Below are 26,385 nucleotides of genomic sequence, written 5' to 3'. Positions count from 1 at the left end.
GACCAGGAATTGAACCCGGACCCCCTGCATTGGGAGTACTGAGTCTTACCACTGGACCACAAGGAAAGTCCCTGAAGTTCCTTTTTGTTAAGATACTCCCAGTCCTTTACAGATAGCATTTACTCAATTTTTGTCTCATCTCTTCTTTTTTCTGCAAATAAGGAAATCAGGGGTCATCTTAAAGAAGTGGTTTACGTGAGGTTGCTCAGAAAGTGAGGTGGTTAAGCTTTGGGATTTTTTAATTCATACTACTGCAGTAAAATCATCCTAACTGCAGAAGCCACTTGAACTGTGGAAGGCATAATTGCTGGGTGTTGAATTTGGTTCAATCTTGTAAGTTTTTTTGGAAATTTTTGTAGAAATAGGCCATTAGGACATTGCAAGCAGCTAGTGAGTCTAGAGAAAATTGGATTTAGTGTTTAAATTTTTTAAAAATCAAGATGCTTATAAGGCATTCATTGGTATCATTCATGTGTGAGATATATATATAGAGAGAGAGAGAGAGAAAGAGAGAGAGAGAGAATGATATAATATTTCTCATTGTTTAAAAAACAATCTGAGGTGAGCTTAAATGTATTTGCCAGCTTGGACTCAGGTCCCTCACCTGGAAAATTAGAAATGAAACATTCATTATATTTCAGATTCATTCTGTTCCTAGAATTCTTTGACTGTTTCAGTCTTTGGAATTAATTTAGTCAACTGGCTTGTTTTTCTTTTTTTTTAAGCTGGCTTATTTTTCTAACTGGAAGAGTAATTTGCACACTTATTGAAATGTGAAATTTTCATTATTCTTTTTTATGTTGCTTTTCTGTTTTTAAACTTTGGCCTGCACTTAAATATACTTCTATAGAAGCGAAAGTTATTTTTTAAAACCTACGTCAAAAAATAGAGTGTGGGCTTCCCTGGTGGCGCAGTGGTTGAGAGTCCACCTGCCAATGCAGGGGACATGGGTTCGTGCCCTGGTCCAGGAAGATCCCACATGCTGCGGAGCGTCTAGGCCCGTGAACCATGCCCGCTGAGCCTGCACGTCTGGAGCCCGTGCTCCGCAATGGAAGAGGCCTCAACAGTGAGAGGCCCGCGTACTGCAAAAAAAAAAAATAGAGTGTAATTATGTGACTTACACTTTCATGTGTGTGGCAAATTGGGAGAAATTTGCATAAGTGAGAAAGTGAGTCTGTATAAAAGAATTGCTTTATTTCTTTGAGGCAAGTTAAGACAGACTTTGCTTTTGGACTGGAATATTACTTTGTTATCGAACTCACTTTTATAAAAATGCTGCACTAAATATTTTTAAATAGCTTTATTGAGATATAATTTATCATTTAAAGTGTACAATTCAGTGGTTTTTAGTATATTTGTGCAGAGAGTGTGCAGCCGTCACCACAATCAATTTTACAACATTTTCATTGCTCAAAAAAGAAACCCCATGCTCATTAGCAGTTACTCTCTATTTCCTCCAAGTTCCTTCCCCCACTGTCCCCAGACCTAGGTAACCATGTATCTAGCTCTTGTTTCTATAGATTTACCTAATCTAGACATGATATATAAAGTATTAATACTTAATCCTTTTTTAATGGTTAATAGTCCATTGTATGCATACCACATTTTATTTATCCATTCATCAATTGATAGATATTTCGGTTATTTCCACTTTGTGACTATTATGAGTAATGTTTCTATGAACATTTCGTTACAACTTTTTGTGTGGACATATGTTTTCATATCTCTTGGATATATATCTAGGAGTGGAATTGCTGGGTCATATGGTAACAAATGTTCAACTTTTTGAGGAACTACCAGACTGTTTTTCAAAGCAGCAACACCATTTTACATTCCCACTAGCAGTGTATGAGGATTCCAGTTTCTCTGCATCCTCACCAACACCTGTTATTATCAGTGTACTGAGTATTGATCTAAAAATGGTATATCTGGGACTTCCCCGGTGGCACAGTGGATAAGACTCCGCGTTCCCAATGCAGGGGGCCTGGGTTCGATCCCTGGTCAGAGAACTAGATCCCACATGCATGCCTCAACTAAGAGTTCGCGTGCCGCAACTAAGAGTTCGCATGCTGCAACTAAGGAGCCCATATGCCACAACTAAGGAGCCCTGGAGCCGCAACTAAGGAGCCTGCCTGCCACAACTAAGACCCAGTGCAACCAAATAAATATTAAATAAATAAATAAATAAAAATGCTCTATCTATGCAATCTGGTTGAATCATGTTGACCTATTTTTCAACTAGTCTCTTAAGATATCAACAACACTAAGACAAATATAAAGTCAGTATATGAGAGAACAAATAGCTTTCCTTTATAAAGGTAATACTCAGTCAGAAAGTATATTGGAAGAAAAGGTTTCATCCATGTAATAACATAATTTTTTTTTAATCTAGGAATAAACTTTAAAGAAATGCATAGAAACCATATAAACAAAACTTTAAAAAAACCCCACATAAGTATACATATAGCTGATTCACTTTGTTGTACAGCAGAAACTAACACAATGTTGTAAAGCAATTATAATCCAATAAAGATGTTTAAAAAACCAAAAAAACAATTGGGTGCCATAAATAAAACCTGAATAATGGGTTAGGGAGAGGGAACATAGAAAAAGTAAACTCCCTATAGATCAATCTGTAAAGAGCACAGTTCCCCCCCGAAATTCTAATAGGATCTTTTAGAAACTGGCAATTTCATCTGGAAAAATAAATGCTCAAGAGTAAATGGGGGGACTTCCCTGGTGGTGCAGTGGTTAAAGAGTCCGCCTACCAATGCAGGGGACTCGGGTTCAATCCCTGGTCCGGGAAGATCCCACATGTCGCGGAGCAACTAAGCAATCTGCCACAACTACTGAGCCTGCATGCCACAACTACTGAAGCCCGCACGCCTAGAGCCCGTGATCCGCAACAAGAGAAGCCACCGCAATGAGAAGCCCACGCACCACAACGAAGAGTAGCCCCCGCTCGCTGCAACTAGTGAAAGCCTGCACAGCAACGAAGACCCAATGCGGCCAAAAATAAATAAATAAATTTTTAAAAAAGAATAAATGGGAAAATTCTGAAAAAGGAAATGTAAAGACGGAAGACTTTTCCTAATTCTTTATATTGAAAAACATCATAATCACAGATATAGAAGTAATAACAACTGAGAAAAAAATATTTGCAACATTTACAAAGGATTGCTTACCTCTAATATAAGATAATTAAGTCAAAAAGAAATAGATGAAGCATCTACTGAAAAAGGTGCAAATAGCTAATTCATAAATGACAAAAAAAGCTCAAGGATCACTAATAAAGAAACAAAGATTTTAAAATAAGAATCAGTTTTCATCTATCAGATTAGAAAATAGTTAAAATTTAATCATTACCTGTAAGGGTTAGGAAAAACACACTTGGTTCAGTGTATATGTCATAACCTTTTTGGAGTTACTATCATTCCAAATTTTGAAATAATTGTCAAAATTTTAAATGGGCACACTTTGAGCCAATCATTTCTATTTCTAGGAAAGTATCATGAGAAATTACTCAAGCACAAATATTTCAGTTCAAGAATATTTACTATATTATTCACTAATAAATAAGGACTGAAGTACTGATACATGCTACAACTTAGATGAACTTGAAAACACTCTAAGCAAAAATAATCTAGACATAAAAGACCACATATCCCAAAAAAAAAAAAAAAAAAAAAAAAGACCACATATTGTGTGATTCCATTTATATGAAATGTCCAGAAAAGGCAAATCTGTAGAGACTGAAAATAATCAGTGGTTGCCTAGGGCTGACAGTGGAAGGAGAGGTTGGGGGGAAATGGGGAGTGACTGCTAATTGGAAGGGTTTTTTTTGAGGAGGGGTTATGAAAATGTTCTAAAATTGATTATGGTGGTAGTTGCACAGCTCTGTGAATATACTAACGACCACTGAACTGTACACTTCAAATGCGTAAATTGAATGCTGTGTGAATTGTATCTCAATAAAGCTGTTATTAAAAATGAGTAGATTATATCTAGCATTTTTTAAGAAATGTGAAACATTACCCCCTCAGGTAAAGCTTTTCAGAAGAGGTGGCATTTGTCCTGGGTCTTGTAAGATACACAGAATTTCAAGATTCACCTTGAAAGGTGGCAGGAAGGTGTTTGTAACATAACAAATCACCTCAAAGCCTAGTGGCTTTAAAAAAACCCACCCTTTTACTTTATAGTCTTTTTACACTTCTGTGAGTTGTTTGGCTCTGCTGGTCTCACTTGAGGTCTCTCATGCGGTAGCAATTGGATGGCATCCGGGTCTGGAGTCACGTGGAGGCTCACCTGGGATGCTAGCATAGTAGGTTCTCTTTCTCTCTCTGTGTAGTCTCAGGGCTTCTACTCTCAGAGGCAGCTGAACTTCTTACATGGTGACTTAGGGCTCCCCAAAGCAAAAGATGCCAGATGTTTATAAGGTGGAAGCCTAGAACTGGCACAGCACCACTCTGTGGCTTTTTCTTAGTTAATATAGTGATAGAGCCAGTCCAACCATCCGCACCATCCATCTCCAGAACTTTCTCATCTTCCCAACTGAAACTCTTTACCCATTAATTTTACCCTATAAAGTTATTCTTTACCCAATAAATCCTCATTCTCCTCTCTCCCCCGGCAAATGGCAACCACCATTCTACCTTGTTTCTGTGAATTTTACTACTCTAGGTACCTTACTGAAGTAGAATCATACAATATTTGTCCTTTAGTAACTGACTTGTTTCACTTACCATAGTGTCTTCAAGGTTCATTCATGTTGTAGCATGTGTCAAAATTTGCTTCCTCTTTTTTTTTCTAGTTTATATATACTAGTGTGTATCTGTGAATCCCACACTCCTAATGTATCCCTCACCCATCCCTTCCCCTTTGGTAACCATAAGATTGTTTTCTTTTTTTTTTTTTGGCTTCGTTGGGTGTTCATTGCCACGAGCACCTTCCTTAGTTGTGGCGAGCGGGGGCTGCTCATCGTTGCCGTGTGGGGGCTTCTCATTTTGGTGGCTTCTCGTTGCAGAACATGGGCTCCAGGCATGCGGGCTTCAGTAGTTGTGGCGCACAGGCTTGGTTGCTCTGCGGCATGTGGCATCCTCCCGGACCAGGGGTCGAACCCGTGTCCCCTGCATTGGCAGGTGGATTCTTAACCACTGCGCCACCAGGAAAGCCCCGTAAGATTGTTTACTATGTCTGTGAGTCTGTCTCTGTTTTGTAAATAAATTCATTTGTATCATTTTTTTAGATTCCATAAATAAGTGATATCATATATTTGTCTTTCTCTGTCTGACTTCACTTAGTGTGATAACCTCTACGTCCATCTATGTTGCTGCAAATGACATTATTTCATTCTTTTTTGTGGCTGAGTAATATTCCTTTGTATATACATATACCACATCTTCTTTATCCATTCTTCTGTTGATGGACACATAGGTTGCTTCCATATCTTGGCTGTTGTGAATAGTGCTGCAGTGAGCACTGGGGTGCATACATCTTTTTGAATTAGAGTTTTCATCTTTTCTAGATATATGCCCAAGAGTGGGATTGCTAGATCATATGATGACGCTATTTTTAGTTTTTTGAGGAACCTCCATACTGTTTTCCATAGTGGCTGCACCAATTTACATTCCTACCAACAGTGTAGGAGGGTTCCCCTTTCTCCACACCCTCTCCAACATTTATTGTTTGTAGACTTTTTGATGATGGCCATTTTGACTAGTGTGAGGTGATACCTCATTGTAGTTTTGATCTGCACTTCCCTGATAATTAGCAATGCTGAGCATCTTTTCATGTGCCTGTTGGCCAACAGTATGTCTTCTTTGGAGAAACATCTGTTTAGGTCTTCTTCCCACTTTTTTTTTTTTTTTTTTGCGGTACGTGGGTCTCTCACTGCTGTGGCGCCTCCCGTTGCGGAGCACAGTCTCCGGACGCTCAGGCCCAGCAGCCATGGCTTACGGGCTCAGCCACTCCGCAGCATGTGGGATCCTCCCGGACCAGGGCACGAACCCGTGTCCCCTGCATCGGCAGGTGGGCTCTCAACCACTGTGCCACCAGGGAAGCCCCCCACTTTTTTTTAATGTATAAATTTATTTACTTTTGGCTGCGTTGGGTCTTCATTGCTGCGTGCAGGCTTTCTCTAGTTGCAGCGAGTGGAGCCTACTTTTTGTGGTGCATGGGCTTCTTATTGGGGTGGCTTCTCTTGTTGTGGAGTGTGGACTCTAGGCGTGTGGGCTTCAGTAGGTGTGGCACGTGGGCTCAGTAGTTGTGGCCCATGGGGTCTAGAGAGCTGGCTCAGTAGTTGTGGCACACGGGCTTAGTTGCTCCGCCGCATGTGGGATCTTCCCAGACCAGGGCTCAAACCTGTGTCCCCTGCATTGGCAGGCGGATTCTTAACACTGCCACCAGGGAAGTCCCTTCTGCCCATTTTTTTATTGGGTTATTTGTTATTTTGATATTGAGTTGTATGAGCTGTTTATATACAACTTCCTTTTTAAGACTAAATAATACTTCTTTTGTATGTACAGTCATCCCTTGGTGTCCACAGTAGATTGGTACTAGAGCCTTCCAGGGATACCAAAATTTGGTTATGCTCAAATCCCTTAAATAAAATGGTGTAGTATTTGCATGTAACCTATGCATATTCTTCCATATTCTTTAAATCATCTATAGATTACCTATAATACCTAATACATTGTAAATGCTATGCAAATAGTTGCCAGTTCATGGCAAATTCTAGTTTTAGTTTTTTATGAACTTTCTGGAATTTTTTTTTCAAATATTTTTGATCCGAGGTTGATTGAATCCACAGATTCAGAACCTATAGATATGGAAGGCCAACTGTATATACCATGTTTTGTTTATCCATTCATCTGTTGTTGGACACTTGGGTTGCTTCTACCTTTTGGCTGTTGTGAATAGTGCTGCTGTGAACATGGGTGTACAAATATCTGTTGGAGTCTCTGCTTTTAGTTCTTTGGAAGTATACCCAGAAATGGAATTGCTGGATAATATGGTAATTATATGTTTTATTTTTTGAGGTTGCTGCATCATTGTACATTCCCACCATCAATGCACAAGGGTTCCAGTTTCTCCACATCCTTGCCAACACTTGTTATTGTCTGTGAATGTTTGTGTGTGTTTTACAGAACCTTATGGGTTTGAAGTGGTATCTCATTGATTTGCATTTTCCTAATGATTAGTGGTGTTGAACCTCTTTTCATGTGCTTGTTGGCTATTTGTATATCTTCTTTGGAGAAATATCCTTTGCTCATTTATTTATTTTCGTCCTTGTAGAGTTGTAGGAATTCTTTACATATTTCGAGTGTTAATCCCTTATCAGATGTATCATTTGCAAATATTTCCTCCAATAGGTTGTCTTTTCACTGTGCTGATAGTGTCCTTTTACACACAAAAGTTTTTAATTTTGTTGTAGACCAATGTATTATTTTTTTTCTTACGTGTGCTTTTGGTGTCACATCCAAGAAATTGTTGCCAAACCCAATGTCGTGAAGCTTTCTCCCTGTGTTTTCCCCCAAGAGTTTTGTAGTTTTAGCTCTTGCATTTAGGTCTGTGATCCATTTTGATTTCATTTTTATTTATTATATAAGATAAAGGTTCAACTTTATTCTTTTGTATATGGTTATGTTTGGATATTTTATAGTGAATTTTTGTTAGTTTATATAGGTTTATAATGGTATTATGATTATGTTAAGGAATTTTTATCTAGCGTTACAGGGATTTGCTCAGAATGACATGGTGGAGGAGGATAAGTGAGTGAGTCCACAGGTGAAACAGGATTTTGTAATATGTTTGAAAATTTCCAAAATAAAAAGTTAAAAGAAGAGTTGGGGACTTCCCTGGCGGCACAGTGGATAAGCTTCCGCCTGCTAATGCAGGGGCCACAAGTTCGATGCCTGGTCCAGGAGATCCCGCATGCTGCAGAGCAACTAAGCCTATGCTCCACAACTACTGAGCCTACACACTCTAGAGCCCGCGTGCCATAACTACTGAGCCCGCGCTCCACGACTACTGAAGCCTGTGCGCCTAGAGCCCATGCTCCGCAACAAGAGAAGCCACCGCAAGCAAAAGCCCATACACCACAACGAAGAGAAGTCCCTGCTTACCGCAACTAGAGAAAGCCCGCGCAGCAACTGAAGACCCAACGCAGCCAAAAATAAATAAAATGAAAAAAAAAAAAAGAGTTGGTAGACCAGGAGAATGGTGTTTAGAAACCCAGACACAAAATTTCTGTAAATAGTCAGTGGATAACTTTGTTTGATGGTATAGCGAGGTCAACCAGAGTAAAGACAAAACATGCCATTGATTTCAGCAGCTGCTTCCATGACGTTAGATACGGCAGTTTTAGAAGTGTTTGGACTAAAACCTGATAGCAAAATTTTGAGAAATGCTTGGAAGATAGGAACATGGAGAAAGCAATGTGTGTTCACTCTTGATAGGAAGAAAAGCTATTTCTATTAAGTCTAAAAGATTATAAATCTATGAATTAAAAAATACAAAAGCAAAGTATGAAGTCAAAATTCAAAGGCCCTGTCCCTTTTTCTTCCGTTTCTTCTCGCTCACCCCCTCGTTTCAGTCTGTAGTTTACTCTTGAGACTTGTGGCTACAGAATGAATGGCACCCTGGGCAGGAGAGAGGTTTTTGAGAGGGAGACTCAAACATGCCTTTGCCTGAGAAGAGCTAGTGGAAGGAAAGAAAAAATGAAGATAGAACTGGGGAGGACTAGTGGAATAATGCCCAGAGAAGATAAAGGAAAGGAGGGACTCAGTGGCCAAGTTGGAGAAAAGAACAGAGGCACTCATCTCTTTGAGTCAACAGGAAAGGAAATGACCTCACTTTTCGCTCTGAAGTAGTAGACTGAGTTCCCTGCTGAGAGTGATTGAAGTTTGGACAGGGTTGATGGCATCTCTTGGTGTAACCAGTAACCACAAGAATGAGTAAAAGAATGGCAGCGTTGAGGACCCAGCTCAGGCCCAGCTATGTTCGAAATGACTTTTTCATTGAGGAATGCCATCGTACAGGGGGACTTGCCATCTCATTGATTTCCAGGGATGACTCAGTTCACTGGCTGGTGGACTAAGGGAGATGTTTCTTCCTTGTCCTCTCTGTGTGTAAGTTTACTAAACTAGGCATTTATACTTAAAAGCAATCAAGTAGGACTGCTCTTCAGTCCAGAGTACTTTAGTAGCTATGCTTGTTTTCTGTGAGCCTCTTAAGCAGGCTCTCCGGTGAAGGAGAAATTTGACAAAATGATTAAATAGAGACCTCCTCTGATCATATTGTGGTGATGAAACCACTTTCACTTCCTCTTTTGAAGAAACAAGTAACAGAAAACTTACCCCTGGCCATTAATCATGTTGCCGTGACAATCAAAAGAAAGAAAGAAAGAAAAAGAAATCCAGACACAGAGTTTCTATAAATAGTCAGTGGATAGCTTTGTTATAACTTTTTTTGCACTGACAGTCTAAAATGTGGTCAGGGTAGATTCTGTTTGCTATATTTTGAATGTAAACATCATCAAGAATTAAATGGTTTTATACATTTAAAGTTTGGTATCTGTGAACCTCATGTAATATTTTGTAGAAATAGGAGTGGGAGTTATGTTACCTACTTCAAAGAATAGAATTGTCTAAATAAATATCTCAAGTTTAGTCCTTGTCAAATATTTTCTGTAAGTATGAAATTGTTTTTCCTCAAGATTTTATGTAGTAGAAATTGTTTACTGGTCATATGTAGAGGATTTTAAAAGTGAGCTTTACTTTTCCTTTTTATATTTTTTAGGAGACCCATGTACAGTATCATCTCAGTTGGAGTTAGAAGAAGCCTTTAGGCTTTATGAGCTAAACAAGGATTCTGAACTCTTGATTCATGGTAAAGCAATAGTCATTTCCTACTCTTCTAGAACTATACTTCTTTAAAAACATAACCCTGTATGCTTAACCATTTAAAAACATGGTCCTGATGTCATTTTCTTAATCTGTATCCCTCCTTTCTATGTAATTGTCCTTGTTCAGTAGTATCTCAAATGCTAGAGAAGACAAAATCGATCAGCTTCTTATAATCTTAGGAAATTTCTTATTTGTGTATACCTTCTTGGGTATTAAACTGTGATCATCTCAGTGTTTTACAGCAAAGTTTTAGCATAGAATTTAAGAATTGAGAGCCCAGTAGAACCTAAGTCATCCCCTTGCAGTTTTGTAATGTATGCAAATGATGGTTTCCAAAGGTAAGATATCTTAAATGTCCTTTCTTTTGTTTAAGGGTTAACTGTGAAACTATTTATGTAGTAATCATAGACATTAGTGTGTTAAAGGTCAGCAAGCCTGAGAGGTGGGTAGTTGTATAGAAGGAGAGACCTAAACTCAGCCATCATGTAACTGGTACATTGTAAACCTGGGTTGTAAATCTAGGTATTCTCTTTCCAAATCTGTGTTCTTTTCATTCTGCCATGCTACCCCTCAAATTTTTTAGGTCATGTAGAATCCACTTAATATGCTTAATATAATTGCAATACATTGGCAGTATTTCACATAACATTTTTGGGAGTCTTAGGAGACTAGACCTAGGGAACTCTTTACAACTTGAAACAAATATAAATCTCCCCTCAATATAATGACTTATTTCAATACCTTGTTATTATTCCTTTGTACTTTCCTTTACAGTGTGATTTTTTTTTAAAAAAATAGTTTGATTTTTGTCTCCCTTCAGAATTTGACATAGTGACTCCCATGGGATTCATACTCTAATTTGTTGCGATCCTGGAAGAATGTTAGAAGTCTTCCTTTGGTCATCTCTGTCTAGAATAAAGCTACAGTGAATGTTTAAAGAAATTATTTGTTTTAAGCTTTATTGCTTTTTATGCTATATCAGAGATCTGTTTTCAGAAGTTAGCTTATATTTCAACTTTTAAAAATATTCCAGGAACTGTGTTTCCCATACTCTGTGCTCAAAACCATGTCCTTTTTTGTACATCACAGACTACAAAGAGTTGACTAGATGTTTATAAATGTACGATTTCATTATATTCTATCTCTTTATAAAAATGTTTTGAATTAGCATTTTTATAAATCTGTAGCTCCTAAGACAAAACTTACATTTTTGGATTTGGATACTGTTTTTAATGTTAATTTATTCCTAAGTTTAGAAAAACTGTAGTGGCTTATGTTTATATTTGTATACACTTTGTAATTTTAATTCTTCATCCTAGCAAATTTGTCACTACAATGAGGATTTAAGGAAATAGTTAATGATTTCTCTAATGACCAAAAAAAAAAAATCAATTAGTGATGTAATAGGGATTGGAACGAGTAATTTGAGCTTCTGATGCATTGTTTATGGATGTTCGCTTTCATAAGAATTTCTTTTATTATAGCCTTGGTAAAATGGGTCCCTTCAAAAAATAGTACTGACCATATGTTAAGTATCTTGTGTCAAGAGAAGGGCAGGTTTAAATTTAGATCAATTTATGTGATATTTGAATTTAAAATTCTGTGTAATTTGTATGTTTTAAATATGCTGTATTAATTTTAGTTTGTTGTTTTTCAGTATTCCCTTGTGTACCAGAACGTCCTGGAATGCCTTGTCCAGGAGAAGATAGTGAGTGTTTATATACTTCATACCTTTGAATAGAGTTATTTATGATACAGTGGCACAAGAGAAATCAGAAATAGAACTTTTAATTCATTTGATTTCTTTTCCATTCTTCAGTCTAATTTAGAGTATATTAGTAAACTGCCTAAAGTCTCTACTTTTCCCAAATCGAAATGAGGCAGTTTTTTTTTTTAATTAAAAAAAACATTATTTATTTATTTGGTTGTGCTGGGTCTTAGTTGCAGCAGGCAGGCTCCTTAGTTGCATCTCACGGGCTACTTAGTTGTGGCCTGCAAACTCTTAGTTGCGGCATGCATGAGGGATCTGGTTCCCTGACCAGGGATTGAACCCGAGCCCCCTGCGTCGGGAATGCAGAGTCTTAACCACTGTGCCACCAGGGAAGTCCCAAAATGAGGCAGTTTTTAATTACAACTTACTGACATAATTGTCTATTGTGCATTTGAAAGGAAAATTAAGTTGATTTTAAGTCCTTTCCTGTTTTTTTTTTTTTTAATTAATTAATTTATTTTTGGCTGCGTTGGGTCTTTGTTGCTGCGCTCAGGCTTTTCTCTAGTTGCAGCGAGCAGGGGCTACTCTTCATTGCGGTGTGTGGGCTTCTCATTGTGGTGGCTTCTCTTGTTGCAGAGCATGGGCTCTAGGCGCATGGGCTTCAGTAGTTGTGGCACGTGGACTCAGTAGTTGTGGCTCACGGGCTCTAGAGCACAGGCTCAGTAGTTGTGGTGCACGGGCTTAGTTGCTCCATGGCATGTGGAATCTTCCCAGACCAGGGATCAAACCCATTTCCTCTGCATTGGCAGACGTATTCTTAACCACTGCGCCACCAAGGAAGTCCCCATTTCCTGTTTTTTAATCTTGGAAATTTTCAAACCTATGGAGAAGTTGAAAAAACATAGAAACATTGAAAACAAAGATACCCATATATCTTTACCAAGATTCACCAATTATTAACATTTTCTATGTTTGCTTTATCTCTGTATCTGTGCACACACATGCATACATGTATATACATAACAAACACTTGTTTTATTTTTTTTTTATTTTTATTTTTTTTAAAGAAGATGTTGGGGGTAGGAGTTTCGTAATTTATTTATTTATTTTTGCTGTGTTGGATCTTCGTTTCTGTGCAAGGGCTTTCTCTAGTTGTGGCAAGTGGGGGCCACTCTTCATCGCGGTACGCGGGCCTCTCACTATTGCAGCCTCTCTTGTTGCAGAGCACAGGCTCCAGATGCGCAGGCTCAGTAGTTGTGGTTCATGGGCCTAGTTGCTCCGCGGCATGTGGGATCCTCCCAGACCAGGGCGCGAACCCGTGTCCCCTGCATTAGCAGGCAGATTCTCAACCACTGCGCCACCAGGGAAGCCCTTGTTTTATTTTTATTTATTTTTTTGTGTACCCTTTGAGAGTAAGCTGACATGACACTTTACCTCTAAATACTTTAGCGTGCATCCTTAAGAATTGTTATGAAACTTCCTTTTGAATGTCTAAGCTAGTGGTTAGCATTAATGAGATGAATTGAAAGAGGCAACTATTTGGTCTGATGAAATTTGTTTATATGTGTATATTCATATATATATATATACATATGTGTATATGTATATATATTTGATATATACATATATATACCAAATTTGAATTTAATGTATGGTATAATTTATAGATTGTAGATATTAGGCAACTCATTTTTATTTGTGGTTTCTGTACATATCCATGACTTTAGAAGGAATAGTAGTAAATGTTTTGCTTTGTATTAAGTGAAATAGCTCTAAAGTTTTAATCCTGTAACTCTTCGTGCAACTTGGTGAAAAGGAAAAATTAAAGAACTGGGTGTTTGTATATAGAGTTGAATGAGGGCTATGTACTTTATAGGAAGATGGGGAAATATAAGGAGTAGGTAGGCCTCTGAAGCAATAGTGAAAAATTTAGGTTTGGATTCAGCTAGGAGTATTTCATTGGGTTTCCAGTGGCAGATGGATTACAGCCAGTGTGGGCTGCCTTCACAGAGGTGTTGGAGAAGTAGCTCTCCTTTGTCCAGGCCAGTGTTTTGAAAGACTTGCCATTATAGCAAATCTTGGTTGCAGAGTCCCATCTGCAAATCTATTATGGGTCTGTAGCACACTTGCCAGATAAAATGTCTTTTCCTACCTTTTCACTGTATTTCATGCTCACTTTCCCACTTTAAAATTTGCTGGTGGGGATTTTTACACAGTCCTCTCCAGTATAATTAATATTACTAAACTAGAGCATGGAGGAAAATTGATAACCATTAAAGTGATCCCTTGGCTCTTTTAATTCCTAGGCAACATTAACATGTTTAAATTTAAGGTATATCAAGTTGTAGTTCATGAAAGTTTCTGAAATAAGATGTTCTTTTAGGTTAAGATATTAACAAACTTTCTGCTTTGGTTACTCCTAACAGAATAAATAATTAAAAATGAAAGCATATATATTTTAGGTTCTATATTATGCTGTCTCAGAATTTCTAATTCAGAGTATTTCACCCATTTCTTTCTATCTTAATTTTAAATAGTAGACCCAGTGCTACATTTGCTTTAAAATGAGTTTTGAGGGAATTTGCTGGTGGTCCAGTGGTTAGGACTCCGCGCTTCCACTGCAGGGGGCATGGTTTCAATCCCTGGTCGGGAACTAAGATCCTGCAAGCCACGCGATTCAGCCAAAAAAATAAAATGAGTTTAGAAACCTAATGGAATTTCCACAGTGATTACTATTACTGTGGGATGACTAATAGACAATATATTTAATAGTGATTGACTTCCAAAATTACACCAGTGGACTTGATTTGATCTCATGGAACCTCTTTGTTTAGGGAATGTATTTAGAATAGTTAAAGATATAAAAAAATATAAAAACCATTGCATAAAATGTTGTTGTGAAGAGAATATTCTTGTGGTTACAAAATGTCCCCTATACGTTATTTACAAAAACGTACCTATACAAAGAAGAAAACTAGCCATCACTGCCTTTAACAGAGTGATTGAACACGTAGTGGGAGTCAACAATCTCACATTTGTACATTTCTTGATGAGATGCAGTAAGAAATATACATCACCTGTGTATTATTTTTGCCAAAAGTATTTAATACTTTTTATCTGGGAATCCTTTTTTTATCTGGGAAGTGTGTTACAAATCCATAATATATTTGAGTCTAATGAGGAAACAGACAAATCCAGAATGTAGGTCATGATATAAGACATCTGCCTAGACTCTTTCAACATCATGAAAAGCAAACAACAACAAATAAGATAGAGTGAATGTTTTAGCATACATTAAAGAGACAAAAAAGGTATAGTAATGAAATTCAGTGCCTGAATCTTGATTGGATCCTGGAGAGAAAAAGAAAACTATGAGAGACACTTTTCAAGCAAATAGGGAAATTAGCAGATGAAGTGTATATTAGGTGATATTTAATTAATGTTAATTTTCTAAGACACAATATGGTATTGTGGTTAAATAGAATTAGGGGGAGTGTCCTTAATCTCAGGCAATGGATACTTAGGTATTTAAGGATGAAGTGTTTTGATGTCTGCAATTTATTTTTAAATGATTCAGAAAAAAAAGTGTATGTGTAAATAGAGAAGAAAGCAAATGTGGCAAAATTATAGTAATAGATAAATGTAGGTGAAGGATGGAGACGTTTATTCTTTCAACTTTTCTGTGGGCTTAACATTTTTTCAAAATTAAAAGTTAGGGGACAATTAAAAAACAGAAAAGCCTAGTCTCTTGATGACTTTTATTTTTTCACTTTCAGATTTTTATCAATATTTTTTTTCCTGCAATGAATATCATGAAAAAAATCACAGACGATTATAAAATGACTTTATATTCACACTTGCTCTTTTTGTTTCTTCCTTTTTTTTTTTTAACTTTTAATCTCTCTTCAGAATCCATCTACCGCCGAGGTGCACGCCGCTGGAGAAAGCTTTATTGTGCAAATGGCCACACTTTTCAAGCCAAGCGTTTCAACAGGGTAAACCTTAGTTTGCTGAATATTGATAATTTGAGAAATCTGGGTTTTTCCTCTCTACTGTTATTCCTTTCTAAAGGAGTAAGTAGGATGACCTAAAATTCCCAGTTTGCCAGGGGTAGTACATCTGTTATCTTGAGGTAATTTTTAATAGCATCTCCTTTGACTCATAAAAATGTTCCAGCTTGGATGATTAGTTATATGGTTACCCTAACTGTAAGAAAGTTGGATTTTTTTTTTAGTATAATTCAAGACAGCCAGAAAATAAGCAAGGTTTATTTTGCAAACCATTTACTGTTGTAAATTTTTTTTAGTTTTCCCTGTTTTAGAAAATGAGAATTGCAGTCATTTATCTAGCTTTTAGTATGTACCAGGCACTTTTCTGAATGCTTGCCATATAGTGACTCATTTAATCCCTGCAACAACCTTGTGAGAGAGGTACTATATATTTCCATTTTATAGATGAAGAAACTGAGGTGCAGGATGGTTAGATAACTTGCCCAAGATGACACGGCTAGTAAGTGGCAGAGCCAAGGTTGGAGATCAGTCTGTCTCCAGAAGTCCATGTTTTTAACTACTGTTGTTAACTACAGTTATCCATTTCCATTCTAGAACTCGCGCCGTGTTCTCAATTCTTAATGTAATAGAAGCTACCACCCGAGGTTCCCAAATTCCTGTTCCCAGTAGCACTGATATTTAAAAAGCTTTGAAGTGAGAAGTCACTTTAGGCGTTGCTCTTTAGGAGAGCAGTGGTGTGGCTTCCCTGGTGGCGCAGTGGTTGAGAGTCTGCCTGCCAATGTAGGGGACTGCGGGTTCGTATCCCGGTCCGTAAAGATCCCACATGCTGCGGAGCGGCTGGGCCCGTGAGTCATGGCCGCTGAGCCTGCGCGTCCGGAGCCTGTGCTCCGCAACGGGAGAGGCCACTACAGTGAGAGGCCCGCGTAACGCAAAAAAAAAAAAAAAAAAAAAAAAAAAGGGAGAGCAATGGTGACCTAAATGGGAAGGAAATCCAAGAAAGAGGGGAAGAATGTATATGCATAGCTGATTCATTTTGCTGTACAGTAGAAACTAACACAACATTGTAAAGCAACTATACTCCAATAAAAATTAATTTAAAAAAAAGAGAGCAGGGCTTCGGTTTGACCTCTGAACAGACTGATAGGTTTATGTTTGCTTGGGAGTCCTTGCACAGCTTTTTCTGCTATGTGTTTTTCAAGTTTAATTCACTTTTCCTATTGTCATTACTCTGAACTTAATTAGGTGAAGACTGAAAATTCGTGGACTTAGGAAACAACATGGTTGCAAATTTCAGTCTCTTTAAAACAAGCTCTCCTTTCTGTTTATTTTCCCATGACCATCATAGCTTTGGAAAAGTTATGTATGATGAAGGGAATTGAGTTAGAGAAGAAGGCCACTTACTTTCACTATTTTATGAGCAAACTGTTGGGAAATGATTATGACCTTTTTTTTGTTAATAAAATACTGTTGAATTACTTTCTCCAGCGTGCTCATTGTGCCATCTGCACTGACCGAATATGGGGGCTTGGACGTCAGGGATATAAGTGCATCAACTGCAAACTCCTGGTTCATAAGAAGTGCCACAAACTTGTAACAATTGAATGTGGGAGGCATTCTTTGCCACCGGTAAGACACTGTTGTCTAATTTTTTTTTATAGAGCATTTTTGATAACACTGCTAGAACAGAAGGCTAAAATAGGGGGGTGTTTAGGAATCACAGCTCAACAGTGTTGTTACAGAATGTGGGTAGGAATACTTTAGGAGTCCAGTTATCATGTGAATTTTGGAATTGTTATTACAAATTTGTTTGTAGGATATGGTTAACTTCTTTGTTTGACCTGCTACAAAATGATTTGGTCTAAATTAGGAAAATGTAAGGAGAACCATTTAAAAGATATTTTTCTCTTCTTTAAGCTAAACTCTTTAGTTTATAGCTCCCATTATTCTAGCATCTATACTAAACAGATCAGGTGAGAAGAGTCAGAGTCTTCATGTTTGCTCTGTAAAGTGTGAGATTACTGGTGAGTTGTTGCATTTAAAATTTTTATTTTTCACTTTCTATTTTAAATATGAAATTAAAACAAGTTCATTATAGAAAAAATAGAGAATAAAAATGAATAAAGAAAAATTAAACAAAAACCCCCATGAAATCTACCATCTAAAGGTAATTGTCATTTAGTGTATATTCTTCCAGAAGTATGCAAATTTATATGCATAAACATTTAAAATTTTTCTATAGAGTATAACGAACTTCCAAATACCAGTCATCCAGCTCCAACAGTTATCACCTCACGACCAATCTCGTTTCATCTATACCCCACCCATTTAACCTGCCCTCATCCTGTATTGTTTTGAAACAAATTCCAGATGTATTTCAGTATGTACCTCTAAAAGATAAGGACTGTTTTTTAAAAGTAGCTAAAAAATAAGTTCCTTATATCAAATATCCATCAAGGCAATGTTCAAAATTTCAGTTTTCACATAAATGTTATAATTTTGTTTTCATAATTTTCATTGTGATGAGTCAGGATTTAAATGAAGTTCATATTTGCAATTGATTGCCCATATTTACAGTTGATTGATATGTCTTAGATATTTTTTAATTTACTGATTCTTCATCTCCCTCTCTTTTTTCCCTTACAATTTAATTATAGAAGAAACTGTGTTGTCATTTAAAGTGATCCAGAATTTTTCTCTTTGCTTCTCCATGGTTATGTTTAAAATGTTCCCCTGTCCTCTGTATTTTCTGTATATTATAGCTGAATGTAGAGGTTTGATTAGATTCTGGTTTTTGTTTTTTTGTGGGTTGTTTTGAGACTGTTTCATAGAAGGTGGTGTGTTTATCCATCAGAAAGCATACAATGTTTGGTTATGTGTCGTTCTTTTACATACTTTTTAACAAAAGTGAGGTCATATTTGTACTATTTTCTAACCCATTTTTCTCACTGAACAATAGATTTTGGTCATCTTTCTCTATCTATCTATATCTTCATCATTTTTAGCAAAGTATTTTATGTGTCTATACCATAATTTATTTAATCTGTTCCCCATGATTGAACATTTGAGTTGTTTTCTAAATTTTCCTATGAGGAAAATCATAATGAACTTCCTGGTAAATAAATCTTATTATTTCCTTAAGGATTCAGAAGTAGAATTACTGGTTTAAAGGATATGTGTTTTTAAAAAGATCTGGGTTCGTCTTTCTAAGTTATCTTTTAGAATGATTATACCATGTTTATTCGTAGTACCTTCTTTGGACATTGTGGAAGTAGGTTATTACTGGTGGCTTGTTGGTAGTAGAATTATTTAGCCAGTTCATGTAAGTTTACAAATGGGTTTATAGTTAGGGAGGTAAAAAGCCAATTTTAAGGAACAGCAGAAGGCCAAAAATTGTGAACATAATTTATCCAGGTTACTGTTGATATTCTTGAGTATTCTTAGGCAATGGAATGACTTGTGTGAGTTCATAAATGTAGAAGGAAAGAGGGCAGTGTTAGTGGTTATATTGATATTTTAGGGTGGTGCTAAACACATTGAAAAACCCGTGAGCTTATTTTTAAGGCAGCCTTAAAAGTATAACTTTATAACTAATGCTGCTTCTCAGATTTACTCTTTCTTGCGGGTATTCATTAAACGTTGGTCCAAAATTAACGAATAAGTAAGATTTTGGTTTGAATTAGCATTGTTCCTGAGGTTATTGGCAGTTAGTTTCTTGGATGTATTTCTTTTCCATTTTTGGGTCACTGACCCCTTTGAGAATCTTCAGAAAAATGGGAAACCCATAAAATTTTACATATAATTTCAAGAAGTTTATAGACATCTTGAAGTCTATTTCTGGACATCAGCTAAGTAACTCTATACTAAGACTCCTTTTGCCAAAGACTTAAAGTGAGTATGTGGAGCTCAAAGGAGGAATAGGTGGTATAGAGGAGAAATAAATCAGAGTATGTAGGAGTTCAATTTAATTTCTAATTGATAGTCTGAAATTCGTTTTGTGTTTTTTCTGTGATCTGTAAAATGTGATAACATTACGTCATTCATAGGAATGTTGTATGGTTTCACATATAATAAAATTGAAAATAAATTATATATAGTAATGTAATTCTCACTTATTAAGTTATATTCTTTCAAATTTAAATTTTAATATGCTGTGTCTCATTGAAATGATGTTGTTTCTGGATTTATAGAGGTATTGGGATGTAAAAAGAATGCACTAAGTTACTGTATCTTTGGAAATGATTTGTAGGAACCAATGATGCCCATGGACCAGTCATCCATGCACTCAGACCATGCACAGACAGGTAAGAATGACACTGGCACAAACCATTGCTCACTGACAAAGTGTCATTTAAAGACTTCTTTATATGACTCTTATACCTAAATTTAAAGACATTTATATTCTTCCCAAATAAAAGCTAGGTAACCATATTTTGTGGTGTTAACATCAGTCACAGTAGTTAACATATGTTTGGCATTTTAAAAAGACAACTATGTAAACTACAACAGATGGCTATTTTCTTTTATTCAGATAAATTTCTTTTGAGACCCCTTTATGTTCAGCAAACCTACTTTTTTTCCATAATGAAAACATATACTGATTTTGTGGACCGTATTAACTATATTCAAGTGACCTGTTTTTATTAAAAACTCTATTATGAGATGAAGAAATGATGTAAAATATACAGAGATGCTGTATAGACAATTCAGAAAAGATCGTGTGAGTTCAAATGTCTAAAAAAAACCCAAATGTCTAGTAGATACAAAACCTTAAATATGTCTCTGGGAAATTTGGAGAGCAATTAAATGGGACAGAGCAGCCTGATCTGGGAAGAATCAAGAAAAAGAAAACAAGGGAGTTTTTCTGGAAGGACAGAATGTAGTATCTTGTTCATGGAAGAAGCTGGTTGTATGAAATGTAGGCTTTTTTTTTTTTTTTTTTTTTTTTACCCAGGTAGCTTTAAGGAATAGAAGCCTGGAGTCCAACTGAGTCCACACTAGAGACCCTCTATCACTATGCCTCAATCATACTAATATAATTAAGTAGGGTTTATAGAGTCACCCTTTTGGAAGGAATTGATTAATTTGTAAAGAAGAGAAATATTTTTTTAAATAGCAAAAGTATTTGTTAAAATCAGTACTTGGCTATTGATTGGTTCCTCCTCTCTTTACCCTCATTAAAGATTAGAATTTAACTGGTATTTATGTATAATTTGTTATTAGTAGGACAGATACTCAATTTTAAATGATGAACACTTATTCAGAAATAAAAATTAAGAAAAATCAAATCAAGAGAAAATTTTAAGTGTAACTCAGTTAATGTATACTATGTTTTTCTCTCTCTTTTTTTTTTAATGTTTGGGATTGGTTTTTTAGTAATTCCATATAATCCTTCAAGTCATGAGAGTTTGGACCAAGTTGGTGAAGAAAAGGAGGTAAGATAATTAATTAGTCTTATGGTACATTATGTCATCAGCTTTTTAATGTGACAGTTTAAAAATATGACAAATTGACTTGCTTAAATTTTAGACCATAATTTTGTAGGGATGATTTTTAGTGATTCTAGAGTTTTATTCTGAGTTAATTCAATAAGTAAATTGCTAAAATCATTTAAATTAAGAAAGAATCTGATGAGATAACATATTCATTTTAAGATAGCATAATCTAAAAATTATAATGCATTTAAGAATGGCATTTAGAATACTTGGTAGTATTGTTTAAAATATAGATCCTTCCATTTTATGGGCTAATTGTTTATTTAAAATATAAATGATTAAGCATCTTAACTGCCCATCTTTTTTGACTATTAAACATTTTATCAGCTTTTAAAACAGTTTAATTAAAACGATAACCAATTTTTTGAAAAAAGCTTATGGTAAAAAAGATTTATCATGCCTCACACCTTCCACTCCCACTTTGACTTCTGAGAGGCAACCCCTTTTAATCATTTCTAGTTGTGTCCACATTGTTTATACCTCTCTTTTTCAATTTTTCAACTTTATATATTTCTAACCATGAAAGGTTTAAACTAGTACACTACCCCGCCCCCCCCCCCCCCCCGGCTCCCCCGCTTTTCTCTTCTCTTTCCGATGTTTGATAGGTGTATCATGTTTTACTCTGGGTAACCTTTTTATTACAGAAAATTTCAAACATCAATAAAAGTAAACAATACTATTCCAAGCTCCTGTGTCCATTACCCAGTTAAAACAATTGTCTGTACGTGTTTTGTCTACCAGCTTGCCTCACTCCTGTACTGTTTTGAAGCACATCTGTTGGTTACCTATTTAATCTCCTATCTCAGTTTCTTATTCCATCAATTTAGTCAATGCCTTGACTCTCCTTTAGCCATCCTTTCTCTTTCTTCCAGCTTTCCTCTTTTAGCTACATATTTACTTTTATGCTGCCAAGGTTATTAACATTCATAATCTGTCCTGCAAGTGTAACCACATCTTTCATATTTTGTTCATTGGTTGACAATGAGTCATCCAAAGGAGGAAATTCTTAATAATAAGGAACAAATTCTCTGTTCTTCTGGCACTATGAGTTAGTAAAGTTTCCTTTTGTTTGATCCTTGATGTTATTTTATAGCTTTTTGTTCTTTTGGGAATTTCTCATTGCCTTAAATATTATTTATTGGTTTGGTTGTTTACCAAAGACTCATTTGGTTTTATTTTCAAGACTTTTAATACATTTAAAAATTGAAGAATAATATAGAGCAAAGTGCACAAGTCATGAGTACATAATCATGAGTATATAGAGCAAAGTGCACAAATCATGAGTATCTATCTGGGTCAATTTTCACAGGGTGGACACTACATAATGACCACACAGATGAATAAATAGGACCTACTACACATCCCAGGGGCCCATCTTGTACCTTCTCCAAGTCACTGACATTCCCTCCTCCCTTCAAGTAACCACAGTCTTAACACCACAGATTAGTTCTGCTCTTTTCCCCAAGCTTTTTATAAATGGAGTCACACAGTATCTTTTGTGTCTGGCTTCTTTTGTTCAATATTGTGTTTGTGAGGTTCAGCCGTGTTTTATATAGCAGTATGTCATTTATTTTCACTGTTGTTTCAATTCATCTATTCTGTTGACTTCCCCCCGGATTGGGATTATTATGATATGCTGCTATGAACATTCTTGTACATGTAGTTTGGTGCACATATTTAAGCATTTCTGTTAGGTACGTAACTAGGAGTGGAATTCCTGAGTCTTGTGTACATTAGTAAATAATGCCAAGCAGTTTCCCAAAGTACTTGTATCAATTTATACTTTCACCAGCAATGTGTGAGAGTGTGATTTGCTCCACATCCTTATCAACACGTTGTATAGTGTGTCTTTTAAATTTTAGCCAACCTGTTGAATGTTGTAGTTTTTATGTGCATTTCCCTGCTGCGTACCTTTTCATGTATTTATTGACCATTTGGATATAATTTTCAGTTAAGTGTCTGTTTATATCTCTTTAAAAAAAGTGAGTGGTCTGCCTTTGTTGTAACGATTTGTAGGAGTTTTTGGTATATTCTCAGCATTAAGCTTTTATCAGTTATATATTGCAAATAGATTCTGCCACTCAATAGCTTGTATTTTCACTCTGATAATGGTATCATTGATGAACAGATGTTCTTGATTTTTTTCTTTTTAACATCTTTATTGGAGTATAATTGCTTTACAATGTTGTGTTAGTTTCTGCTGTGTAACAAAATGATTCAGCTATATGCATACATATATCCCCATATCCCCTCCCTCTTGCATCTCCCGCCCACCCTCCCTATCACATCCCTCTAGGTGGTCACAAAGCACCGGGCTGATCAGCTATCTATTTTACATTTGGTAGTGTCTATATGTCAATGCTACTCTCTCACTTCGTCCCAGCTTACCTTTCCCCCTCCCCGAGTCCTCAAGTCCATTCTCTACATCTGCGTCTTTATTCCTGTCCTGCCCCTAGGTTCATCAGAACCATTTTTTTTTTAGATTCCATATATATGTGTTAGCATACGGAATTTGTTTTTCTCTTTCTGACTTACTTTACTCTGTATGACAGACTCTAGGTCCATCCAACTCACTACAAATAACTCAATTTCATTTCTCTTTATGGTTGAATAATATTCCATTGTATATATGTGCCACATCTTCTTTATCCATTCATCTGTTGCTGGACACTTAGGTTGCTTCCATGTCCTGGCTATTATAAAGAGTACTGCAATGAACATTGTGGAAAATGACTCTTTTTTTTTTTTTTGGCTGTACACGCGCCTCTCACTGTTGTGGCCTCTCCTGTTGCGGAACACAGGCTCCGGACGTGCAGGCTCAGCGGCCATGGCTCACAGGCCTAGCTGCTCTGCAGCATATGGGATCTTCCCAGACCAGGGCATGAACCCGTGTCCCCTGCATCGGCAGGCGGACTCTCAACCACTGTGCCACCAGGGAAGCCCCCCCATGACTCTTTTTGAATTATGGTTTTCTCAGGGTATATGCCCAGTAGTGGGATTGCTGGGTCATATGGTAATTCTATTTTTAGTTTTTTAAGGAATCTCCATACTGTTCTCCATAGTAGCTGTATCAGTTTACATTCCCACCAGCAGTGCAAGAGGGTTCCCTTTTCTCCACGCCCTCTCCAACATTTATTGTTTGCAGATTTTTTGATGATGGCCATTCTGACTGGTGTGAGGTGATACCTCATTGTAGTTTTGATTTGCATTTCTCTAATGATTAATGAAGTTGAGCATTCTTTCATGTGTTTGTTGGCAGTCTGTATATCTTCTTTGGAGAAATGTCTATTTAGGTCTTCTGCCCATTTTTGGATTGGGTTGTTTGTTTTATTGATTTTGAGCTGCATGAGCTGCTTGTATATTTTGGAGATTAATCCTTTGTCAGTTGCTTCCTTTGCAAATATTTTCTCCCATTCTGAAGGCTGTCTACATCTGTCTGTTCTTTTTTGGATAGAGATTTTGGAGCCTGTTTAAGAAATCTCTGTCTTTTCCAAGATTATTGAAGACATTGAAAAGACTATACTTTCCTCCATTATTCTGCAGAGGTATCTTTTCATCAATTATATGCCCATTATTACATGGTCTATTTCTGGATTCCTTTTTATTTTCCATCATTTATTTATTCTTATGCTGATATACTGTCATTATTATTATAGGTTTATAATAAGTCTTTTATATCTAGTAAAGTTCTACTTTGTTCTGGGAATTTGTTCTTGGCTACTCTTACTAGCTTTTTGAATTTCCATGTAAATTTTAGAATTAGCTCACTAGTTTCCATAGAATCAAGGAAATAAACCAAACCTGTTGATCAATTTCAGGAACAGTGATATCTACAATATTAAGTCCTCGATCCATGAGCATGACACGTTCTTCCATTGACTTAGGTCTTCTTTCATTTCTGTCAGTGTTTTATAGTTTTCAAAGTTCTTGCACTAGAGATATTGGAGGTAAATGGTATTCTTTTAAACTTTAATTGTCTATTTAATATTGTTATATGGAAATAAGGTTTTTTTCCTAAATTGCCTTGTATCCTGAGACCTTGCTAAATTCACTTATTAATTCTAATAGCTATCTAAAGATACTATTAGATTTTCTACATATATGATCATCTTATGAATAACAGTTTCATTTCTTCCTTTTCCAATCTTATAGATTTTTTTCAGGTTTCTTACCTTATTGAGTTAGCAAGGACCTCTATAAATGATCAACATGATGTTGAAAAGAAGTAACAATCAGATATTATTGTCTTGTTCCACATCTCAGACAGAAATCTTCCAATATCTTATCATTAAGTTTGATGTTTGCTCTAGGTTTTTATTCTATAGATACCCTTATCAGAATGAGGGAGTTTGTCTCTATTCCTAGTTGGCTAAGATTTTTTTTTTCATCTTGAAAAGATATTGAATTTTATCAACAACATTTTATGGCATTTGTGGGGTTGATCATGTGTAAATTTCATTCTTTTTTTTAATTTAAATTTATTTATTTATTTTGGCTGTGTTGGGTCTTTGTTGCTGCACACGGGCTTTCTCTGGTTGCGGCAGGTGGGGGCTACTCTTCGTTGCTGTGCGTGGGCTTCTCATTGCAGTGGCTTCTCTTATTGCGGAGCATGGGCTCTAGGTGCGCAGGCTTCAGTTGTGGTGCATGGGCTTAGTTGCTCCGCGGCATGTGGGATCTTCCCCGACCAGGGCTCGAACCCGTATCTCCTGTGTTGGCAGGTGGATTCTTAACCACTGCACCACCAGGGAAGCCCAATTTCAGTAAATTTCAAATGTTAAGCCTGTTTTTCATTTCTGGAATAAACTCCCTGTGTCATGATGTATAATTCTCTTTGTATATTGGTAGATCTGATTCGCCAACATTTATTTTAGGTTTTTGAAAAAATTATTAACAAGAATCATTGACCTGTAATTTTCCCTTTTTGTATTGGATTGTGAATTTTGGTATCAAAATTGTGAGTTTTGGTATCAAAATAATACTGGGCTCATAAAATGATTTTGGAATTTTTCCTATTCCCAAGGAGAATTCTTATAAGATTGACATTATTTCTTTCTTACATTTTTGGAAGAATTCACCAGAAAAGCACTCTGGGCCTGGAGGGTTTTTTTGGTTTGTTTTTTTTGTTTGTTTGTTTCGTGGGAAGGATTTGATTCTAGGTTCTATTTCTGAATAGATCTAGGGCAATTTAGCTTCTCTGTTTCCTCTTGTGCTATTCCTTGGAATTTGTCTAACCTAAATTTTCAAATTGACACAAAGTTGTTAATTGC

General features: G+C 36.3%; 1 protein-coding gene across 4 annotated transcripts in view; it reads left to right on the top strand.

Moving 5' to 3' along the window:
- Positions 1-26,385, top strand: part of PRKCI (protein kinase C iota) — a 79,536-nt gene that overhangs the window by 27,331 nt on the left and 25,820 nt on the right. For 2 of the 4 annotated variants that reach the window (XM_060011155.1, XM_060011153.1), the window contains exons 3-8: positions 9,799-9,888; positions 11,563-11,613; positions 15,526-15,611; positions 17,112-17,252; positions 19,873-19,927; positions 21,000-21,058. In XM_060011155.1, the coding sequence (XP_059867138.1) occupies positions 9,799-9,888; positions 11,563-11,613; positions 15,526-15,611; positions 17,112-17,252; positions 19,873-19,927; positions 21,000-21,058 (482 nt within the window). Of the gene's footprint in view, positions 1-5,075; positions 5,175-9,798; positions 9,889-11,562; positions 11,614-15,525; positions 15,612-17,111; positions 17,253-19,872; positions 19,928-20,999; positions 21,059-26,385 lie in introns of those variants that run through there. The other 2 variants (XM_060011154.1, XM_060011157.1) reach the window with 2 other exon arrangements.

The sequence above is a fragment of the Delphinus delphis genome, chromosome 4 (genome assembly GCF_949987515.2).
Source record: "Delphinus delphis chromosome 4, mDelDel1.2, whole genome shotgun sequence".
Taxonomy (NCBI): domain Eukaryota; kingdom Metazoa; phylum Chordata; class Mammalia; order Artiodactyla; family Delphinidae; genus Delphinus; species Delphinus delphis.
This window is presented reverse-complemented; position numbering and strand designations above follow the sequence as displayed.